Source organism: Juglans regia, chromosome 16 (assembly GCF_001411555.2).
Source record: "Juglans regia cultivar Chandler chromosome 16, Walnut 2.0, whole genome shotgun sequence".
NCBI lineage: Eukaryota > Viridiplantae > Streptophyta > Magnoliopsida > Fagales > Juglandaceae > Juglans > Juglans regia.
In genome coordinates, this window is record NC_049916.1 from 18,167,585 (window position 1) to 18,178,035 (window position 10,451).

Genomic DNA, 10,451 nt, shown 5'->3' on the forward strand with positions numbered 1-10,451 from the left:
TTCTTCCAAACAAACAAAAAGCGCACCCCTCTCGACTACGTAGTTTAGTCATAGATTTATAGTCTGTTTATCAAATTATGCTAAAATTACTTTTCAGCTGCATCCCCTTGTGGGACTAGATTGGAGTCGTGCCTTTGACTTATCTCCTTTTTTTTAATTTTATTTTTATTTTGGTGCCACTTTTTTTTTTTTTTTTGAAAAGATTGTCGGCGACTCTCATCGTACTAAATCTTGTATTTTTGTAACTATGTAGTTTATTTAGGATATGTTTTAACTTTTGAAAAAAAAAAAAAAAAACTCATAAATCACTTAAATGATGTATTTATTGTAGACGTCCTCCTGGTCCAACCTTGCATTTCTGGCTAGCTGGCAGGACCACTTAAATGATGGGGTCCATTTTTCTTGGGAGGTCGGTGATCGTTGTAATTCCCATGATAATTTTCATAGAGATCCCTACGAATTGGCAGTTGAACTTGTTCCTAGTGAATTTAAGGCCCTAGCCTCTGCCTGAAAACAGAAGCCCGGCCCACCCCTGTGCCACTACATTTTGCTATATATACATACCTATGCCTGCAATCGAAACTGCATCACTCCAAGATCAAGTTGTCTCTCATTTCCACTATCAAAAGGGGAAAAAAATGGCTGCCATTGATAAGCTTGATGTGGAAGTTGAGGTGAAGTCTCATGCAGATAAGTTCTGGGGACTCATAAGGGAGTCTGTCACTGTCCTTCCTAAAGCCTTCCCTATTGATTACAAGAGCATTGAAGTTCTTGAGGGCGATGGAAAGTCTGTTGGATCTGTTCGTCTTGTAACTTATGGAGAAGGTAATATCGGGGTAATTCTTGCCTAAAACTAGTAATAATTGGTAGAACATTGCAAGAATGCCCTTGCAATTTATCAAGGTCTCTCCTCCTTCCAGGTCCTTTCTTTCTTTCTTTCTTTCTTTCTTTCTTTGAAAAAGGACGGTATCGGTCCAATTTTATTGATTACCATCACTTCTGACGGAGGAAAAGTAAGAACAGCAATATACTTGGAATACATTATCATCAAATAAAACCAAACCCAAGCATGAAAATACTTAATTCATCCTTTCGCGGTCCTAAAAGGTTTAGATTTACTCGTGATTTGAACTAAAAATCTGACTTATTATACCATCTTAAATTGCTTTGGTTTATTTGTTTTCATTTCTAGGTTCACCTATTGTCAAGATATCCAAGGAGAAGATCGATGCGTTTGATGAAGCAAACAAGACTATGGCATATACAGTGGTGGAGGGTGATATCCTGAAATTCTACAAGCATTTCAGATGCCACATTACTGTAACACCCAAGGGAGATGGGAGCACGGCGAAATGGCTCTGTGAGTTTCAGAAGGCTACCGACGAGGTTCCAGATCCACATGTCATTAAGGATTTCGTGGCCAAAAACTTCAAGGAGATGGATGAGCTTGCTCTCAAGGCATAGGTCCCATTTTGGTCTAAAAATCAATAAATAATGGACAGGCATGCAGTAGTGCATTCATGTTCCTACGTAGTTTCTCTTTGTTTGACTGAAATACTTGCATGTTCTGGATGCTTTTATTTAAAGAGATTATGCTGCTATTAGCAATAAATAAGGATTAAACTTGAAATGCATTTGATGATATGATTCCATCACCAACCATAAGTTCTATTTTCTTTATTATCAGCTCTAAGAGAAGATCGATGTTTTTTACATCATTACAGATAAAAAATAATATTCGGACGATGAACAGTATATAAACAGTAAAAAGTAACAAAATTTATGTAGTTGAAAAGAGTAATTTAAATAGAGAACATAGTCCTATTTTTATCATTTGTCAATGAGTCAAGTAATAAACCTACATCCGAGGCTGATTAATATATGGAACAGAAAGAAGAGGTTTATGAAAAGACCATTACTCCATATTAGGACGATTACTGAACCCAATTGTGGAGTGCAGTGCAGTGCAGTCCTGCAAACAGTGGCCCATCACTGTTGTAATGGCTACCATATATATATATATATATATATATATATATATATACACTATATGTTATCATGTGCAGCATTAATTCTTCTGCAGGGATGGAGCAGCTAGATAGGTGACTGCCTCGAATTTAAATGCTTGCTATTGGGTCTACATGTAAATCGTTTATTGCCACTATCTTACCTTGTTTGGTCAGAAAATTCTTTTATGTAAATATTTAGTTCCTAGTCTAGCTCATCTGATCTTATATGGAAAAAAAAAAAAAAAAAGTCACCTACAAGCTGTTCAACACCATGGGTAGTGGTTCATATAGGTAGAGAAATGGTTTAGCTATAAAAAGATTCCACACAAATAAATTTAAAAATTGACGTGATTTAATGTGGTGCATTAAAACTATTTTTATTATAAAGTAAATATAACATATCATACAAAGTCATATCAATTTATAAATTTATTTTTATGAAATCTCTTTATGGCCATATCACTTCATTGACAAGTAATCCATTTGATTCCCTTCCTTTAGAAATAAGATAAGAGTATTATGAGTTCGTACCACGAAAATATCTAATAATGACTCGATTAATTTCAATGATCATAGAGGAATTGAGGACTTAAAGTATAAGAGGGTAAAGTTAGGCTGAGACTGCTTTATTACTAATCACAAACAGTTTATAACTATTCATTATTTTTTTATTATTATTTACAAATCTTACATATAGCATTGAAGGGTTGATGGGCTCGACGAGCAGAGAGACAAAATGGTGGTTCGGCCCTGTGGTTTACGGATTGTGGTTTAATGGGTTGTGGGCCTCTTTGTTGGCTTCGATTATTGGCAATTGTCACATCGGTCTTTTTTATTTCACACGTGAGCTTAAGTCAGATTAATTGGTAATATAAGATTGTATTTACTATTTTTCATAAATATAATAATTAAATCTATCTTTAAAACAAATGATATTGATTTTACATAATATCAAAGCATAGGTATCCCTAAATTCGAATTCTATTTCTATATGTTATTCCATTTAATTAAATATTCTATGTTTGTATATAGCATAATTGATAATATGATGTATGGAAGTTTAGGCTACCTAGATCCACTACATACATGAATTTCTCAATCTTTCCATTCTCTCTTCTTTTCAATTACATCAAATTCTCAATATAAATTCAAGGAACCATAACATTTTGGTATTTGACTCATCATGTGTAGATAATGCAACATTATTATATATATTTATCTGGAATTTATATTATATGTAGGACTATTGGCAGTACTATTGTTAAGGAGTCGTCTAGGTAGGTAATTGAAGTTTAAGATTCTATAAGCATTCGAATAATATTTAATAACCTCGACCCAATCAAAAGTTATGATCATGATGGCCGGAATATTTTTAACTTGTTTATGAGATTTTCTCGCATTAATTTGGTGACAAAGGACGTCACATGCATGCATGGTTTCATGTGAGTCCATAAATAATTAAGAAAACATGGCCTAATTCCATGACCTAATCGGAAGATCACATGGACATGATCTGTGGAGCTCATGAGGTAGGTACGTACGTCATGATTATCAACACCCAAAAACAGTACTTTCTTCTAAGTCAAGTCCGGGGAGAGAACTGAGAAGACATGACGTTCATATAACATTATATAATTAAGACAAGAAAATTTGAAGAATATATATATATATATATATATATGGTGCACGTCACTCCTACGGGACTTCTAAAATTTGAATTTGTGCTTAATTTAGTTTACTTTTTGTGTTTTTGTTTGTGCTGCAAATGATAGTACGTACTCCAAATCTTACATTTTGTCCCGTCTATTTTAATTTTTTTTTTTTTACTTAATAGATAAGAAAGTGGAATTAATATATTTATTTTTATTTATAAATATTTTAAAATTATTTAAAATGTAAAAAATAAAAAAAATATAAATACACTAGGAGACCCGCTCAACGATACACGCTAGATGGCATAAAAGCAACGTCCATTAAGGGAAGCCGAATCTTATGGAACAGTAATCTAGTTTGTTTTTACAAAATTTTTCAACTTATCTTATTTCATTTAATCTAATCATTACAATTTTTTTAAATTTTTATATAAAATAAAATAAAAAATTAAAATTTTTCAAATATCAAATTAAAAAAATATTTTAATAATATTTTATTTAATTTTTAACTTTTATCTCAATTCATCTCATCTATAAAAACAAAGGAGAAACCAATTAAGCCCAACCAATTAGGAATGGACCATCCACCAACAATATCCATATTCCAAACTTTTTCTTTCATTCGGTTCACTTTTATAACTCTAGTCTATAACCAATTAAGCCCACATTGAAACATTCACCCGAGTCTCAAACTGTCTGATAAAAAGTGAAGGGCCACAATGCAAACCCGCGGCGAGTGATGACCGTACAAGTGCTACGAAAATTGAACTGAAAAAAATGAAATTATATTAAAATTATATAAAAATAAATAAATAAATAAATCTATTTACAAGCTTATTTTGGGAGCATCCAACATATGATTCAACTTTCACCCACAACAATGAAAAAGTATTGATATTTTAATTTTTTTTTCTTTTTATGAATATAATGAATCTCTCGATAAATAATATATCAGTTTGATTAATTTTTAAATAGCAAAATTCCCACATGCTGATTATCTAATCGTATGGCAGCAGCAAGATTGAAGATGTCTTGGTTTATAGCATTGTTTTGTTTTGATATATGGATCAAGTCATGAAAGCTGGACCAAGTATCCTGGTTGTTGCATGGCTATAAGAAGCATGATAATTCATCATCTCCCAGACCGACCTAGCCTCCTAGTACTTTCTGTGAAGTAAAATGATGTATTAATTCATGTGTTGTTAAATTTAAGCATCAATGGTGAGAGACTTTTATCTGTAATGCATGCTTTTCATGATCATGTATCTCAGGTGCGCACAAGACGGCTAGCTAGCTAGCTCTATACTTTCTTTGTTAGTCGATATGGTACAAGCAGTATTTGAATGACTGAAAAGACCTCTCTCTTTCAATGGTGGTCTCATATCTTCCACTATTGGAAATAGTGAGCTCTCAATTATTATAAGAAACAGTGCTTCTTTCTCTTCCAGCTTGTCGCCTAATAGGATAAAATTTAAGTGGTCGAAATTCCAAAGCAGTGGACGGTACATATAATCAGGCTGCTAGTTTCTGCAGCACTTTTAACATGTTAATGCAGCTAGCTAGCTGTTGTGCTTCTGCAAGATTTTGATGCATTACACAAGATCATTCATCCGTCCATTAGGAGGTTGTTTGCTTTATTGATTTGGCCTACTTTCCTCGCCCTCCTGCAGCTGCTCCGTAAAAACTACAAAAAATTAAAAAAAATATTGGGTCGTCCTCCATGCAACTGAATGGCTAGCTAGAACCCTGACAAATATGTTTGTTTTCCACTCTTTGATCATCTTCTGGAAGGCACTCCTTGGATGTATGTCCAGCAATCTAATTCGATCGATGATATCAATATTATTATTAATATATTCATGTAAAATTATTTGAGGTCAGGCAAAGTTACTGCTTCAGAGAGCATGAGAACCACATGATTTATGGACCCATTTCACTTTAAAAGTAGAAACCGACGTGGTTGCAGTCCCCAATATATATGCACATCCTTAAGCTCTGGCCAGGTCCTGCTGTCTGCCATCCATTTGGCTCGTCCAGCTTGTACTGCTGCTTTTGGATGAGATTGGCCTGAAATTAGATAGCCAACAGAACTTTAATTCCTTGTCGTTGATGTTGTCTGCCGGTAGAATGGAAAAGTGAACAGACAGGAAACTTGGTGAGAGTAGAAAAAACCAAGCAATATGAGGGTAAAATGTTTCAAATAATGGCAAACTTAGTAAGAAGATCGATGCACATCTTTTAGATTCAATAAAGTTTATTCGAATGTAGCCAACTTGCAGAAACCAGACTTTTGCCAGATGTACGTTGGGTAGAAATATTTATTGAATATCTATATAAGTTAATCTTCCACCAACATGAAGGAAATGCTAGTGCACCAAAGATTGTCGCTTCTACGTTAACGTAATATATATGAGAAGGTCTCGTTTGGATACAGAAACGTTTTATCTCGTCTCATCTCATCAGTATAATTTTTTAAATAAATAATTCAACTTTTTCAAATCTTAAAATAATAATAATATTAAAAAATAACATTTTAGTAATATTTTATTCAACTTTTAATTTTTATCTCATCTCATCTCATCTCACTATCCAAACCGAGCGTATTGACCCCTCAAATTTATTTTGTACAAGAAAAGAGTTTTGCTACACAACCTCTACCATACTCTACATAATTCCAATTTTTTTAAATTTTTAATGTTTTTTTAAAAGTTTTTTTGAGTTTATTCTTTTTAAATCATTTCAAATTTTCTGTTCATTATTCATATAATAAATATTTGATAAAAGAAAAATAATAAAAATTAAAAAAAAATGTAGAGTATAGAATATGAAGAGATTGTGAAGATTTATTTATATAATGCCTTACAAACTTGTAATAGCATGGATTAAACACGGAAAGTGTTGAATGTAATCTTATCTTGCTTTGACAGAGAAATTCTTACATTTACGTTTTATATATAATGCATGATTACAAATCAAAATGAATAAAGCTAATAATTAAAGGGGATTAGATGATAGATAAGAAGTCAGTAATTAGTACTTAAAACCTTTTAATCAGTAGTACCCGCCCATGCAAGGATCAATAATTTGCCAAACGTACGTACACACAAAGATCAGTAGTACTGTCGATGCATGCAGCTGCCCGCGCGCCCAATCAACGGTGTCATTACACATGTTAGTATCGCGCTGATCAAACACATGGAAGTCATGCATGCCATAATGGTAGGGGCTGCATGTAGATCGAAGAAGAAAGCAGTCGTCATGGCTTGTTCAGCCTTGTCCCCTTCCCCATGCCCCCACCCCCGGCCCGGTCCGTAGCTCCTAATTCTTAAGTTTGGAAGCACATGAAGGACGGGAGAAGGACTTCTCATCAGTCCAACCCATGCAATATTGGCTGCTAGCTAGCTAGCTAGCTAGCTAGTACCATTAATTAAGTACGAAGAAATCATGCATGCGCGCGGCTCGTTGCTAATAATACACAGTTTCTCCTCGTCAATCATGTCTAAAGTACTGTTTGCACCCAACATTATAAATTTATGGAAAATGCTAGATCTCCGCCAGGACTCCCGCTGGGGTCTAACATTTTATTTGTATATATTTTTTTAAGTTTTGTTTTTTATATAAACTTTTTTAATAATTTTAAATATTTAAAAAAATACAAAAAATATAATATTATCAAAAAATACTTTCTTAATTACGAAATAAAATTAAAAATTATAAAATATTTAAAAATAAGTGTTTTCTAAATGATGTTTTAAATTTATTTTATTTTTAAAAAATATTAAAAGATTTATATAAAAAATAACTTAAATAAAATACATGTAAAATAATACTATATCTCCAGTGGAAGCTCCCAACTGGGCCTATAGCATGACCCTAAATTTATAGTTGGTAACATGTATTTGTTATTTACGACGAAAAATTATCATTGCGAGCAGGAATTATTTTTTGCAACGAAAATATGATTCGTCGTTGCTAATATATTTTCTTTTTGCAACGAATATATTTGTCGTTATTATATTCAAAATCGTTGGTAACTAAGTTCATGTCGGATCCTATATTAATTGCAACGATAATTTTGTAAAGAAAATATTTTGTTGCAATTGTAGCTATTTGCGAAGAGACTGGTTTGATAGTTGCAAAAAGACTATAATTAGTAGCCAAAAAAAAAAAAAAATCGTTGCAAAAAGTCATTTATGTTATAATGCCAATAATTTCATTTAAAAAATGCAATTACAGATTAAAGAAAGTAAAGGAAGCGCCTAGGTAGAAAAAGCCTTACCATTTTGTCAGCTAGCTAGTAGTAGTACTACTGGGTTTGTGTTAATTGAGATTGTGTTTGGATGTTGAAGTGAGTTGAGTTGAGTTGAGTTGAGTTGAGATAATAAAATATTGTTAGAATATTATTTTTTAATATTATTATTATTTTGAGATTTGAAAAAGTTGAATTGTTTATTATATTTTGTGTTAGAATTTAAAAAAGTTATAATAATGAGTTGAGATGAATTAATCAACCAAACGAAGCCTGAAAGTTCTTATCAACACAAGAAGATCATATAATAAATTAAAGCGTTTCCGAATGTCTTGGCATGCAATTTGCAGAATATTGTAACAATGGTTGCTTTCTATGTATATATCATGAGTAGATGACAACAGTGGCCGGGCCTTTGTTTTTTTGTTCTTTTTTTCATTTTTATTTCTTTCCTTGGAGAGATGGATGCAAATTGAAAAGGACAATGCTAAGGTACTGCATATTAAATATGCAAACTACTCCAAATAGATTTTTTTTTTCTTTTCTTTTAAATATTTTTTAAACATCTTTAACCATTAAAAAAATAAAAAAAAACTATAAATTTACTAATAGAGACTTTCTTAACTACTAAGAAAAAAATTAAAATATACATATGAGTACATTTGAGAGTCATACTATCATTTTCCATTTGAAAACCAAGCATATATAACTATATATAAGGTGCATATGATTTGTACAATGCGTAAGATATTAAATGAAAATAATTCTCAAAGCTAGATGTACTATGCTCTTGTTGAGTACTGATCATATCATCCAATTTGCTTTACAAGCATATATAAACATATATATATATATATAATTTTAAAAGAAAAATTAAAAGACTTGATTTTATTGAAATGAAATCATATTTGCAGTCGTAGGGTGCGCAAGCGTTGCACATTCATTTTTTTAAAAAAATCAGTAAATATGGAGATCCATATAAAAAAATTAATTTTTAACAGTGAATTCCGCTCTTTATCAATGAGTGTATGTCACTTGCCCAACTCATAATTGAATCTAGCTCATAAATAGAGCCAAGAAATTAGCCAGAGATCCCAAATTATGAACTCCAAAATTCTAAATTCTTCCGTTCTATTGAGAGATAAGCGATGACGTAGCCTTTTATGCCAAACTACATAAATCTATGTCTCTTCCTATTTATTTTTATACACTTATATATTATTTATTGCCATGGATGAGCGCGAAGAACACCGCATTGATGCAAAAATCACCCTCGTGAGCTGGAGATAATTCTTTCATCCGCTCTGACCTATTGTGCGAATTATTAACACATTTCATATATATATATATATATATATATATATATTATCCTCAAAGTAGTAGTACTTTAAGAAAACCACTTTGTTAAGCTTGAAGATAGACATCCACAACGAAGAAGCCAATTATATCTAAGAAGTAAATATTATCGCAAGGATGAGAAATATATAAGCAAATGAATACTAATTTTCATTAATTTGATTCAAGTAGTACATGCGCGCATGCTGCATAAACAACCTATATATATATATATATATATATATTCGTTTAATTTGGAAAATTAAAAGCAAGCTGCTCGTACAAAATAACTTGCTCTCAAAAAGTAGTACCATATGAACAAGTTGTGCATGGTTCGGATATTTGGATGAGAAATCGTACGCTATTACCCACCAAAACACTACGATGTTTGGTACTGCCCTGATGGTAGTACTGATGATGGTGATTGGTGGCCGGGTGAAGGCCGTGACTTGGTGGTTAACAACATTTTTTTTTTTTTTTAATCTTTCTTCTCACTACAACAGAAAGGGTATTTTGGGACGAAAATTTTCGTCCCAAAAGACCCCAATTTCATCCCGTAAAAATTTTTGGGACGAGAAAAATTCGTCCCAAAGTCGTTCCAATATCACTGTGCCAAAAGGTATTTTGGGACGAAAATCACCATTTCGTCCCAAAAAATTTCTTTTGGGACGAAATTGAAGGAAACCGTTCGAACACGTTCGAACGAAAAAATTTTTCGTCACGGTTTAAATTCGTCCCAGAAAATAGTTCGAACGGGAAAATTTTTAAGTTCGAACAGTAGTACCCTGTTTGAACGAGTTCGAAATATGTTCGAACACACATGAATTCGTTCGAACGTTATGAATTGTCTTTGTGTTCGAACGTTAAATGGTCAGGTCGAACGCGCTATATAAATTCGAACGGTATAGGATATGTTCGAACAAGACTGAAATTATTTACGTTCGAACGTTGTGTGATCGTTCGAACGTATTATCTACGTTCGAACGCTATTGTCGTTACATAGAGTTCGAACGTTTTACGTTCGTTCGAACGATATCTCTTTAATTTAAATCAATAATAGAAAACCAAATAGACATTCATACTATTTGCCACAATACATTAGAAACTGTTTAACACTCACAAAAGTGTGAAAATAAGCGCAAAGTAAATAAATAACATGCGAGACAGGTATTGTTCGTACATAAATAGATAATCCCAAAATCCATC

At 32.4% G+C, this 10,451-nt stretch overlaps 1 protein-coding gene across 1 annotated transcript; it reads left to right on the plus strand.

Moving 5' to 3' along the window:
• Positions 1-469: 469 nt before the first annotated feature.
• Positions 470-1,644, plus strand: LOC108987097 (MLP-like protein 423). Its single transcript, XM_018959956.2, has 2 exons — positions 470-825; positions 1,193-1,644. The coding sequence occupies exons 1-2, from the start codon at positions 567-569 to the stop codon at positions 1,462-1,464; spliced, it is 531 nt and encodes a 176-aa protein (XP_018815501.2). The 5' UTR covers positions 470-566; the 3' UTR covers positions 1,465-1,644.
• Positions 1,645-10,451: the final 8,807 nt, after the last annotated feature.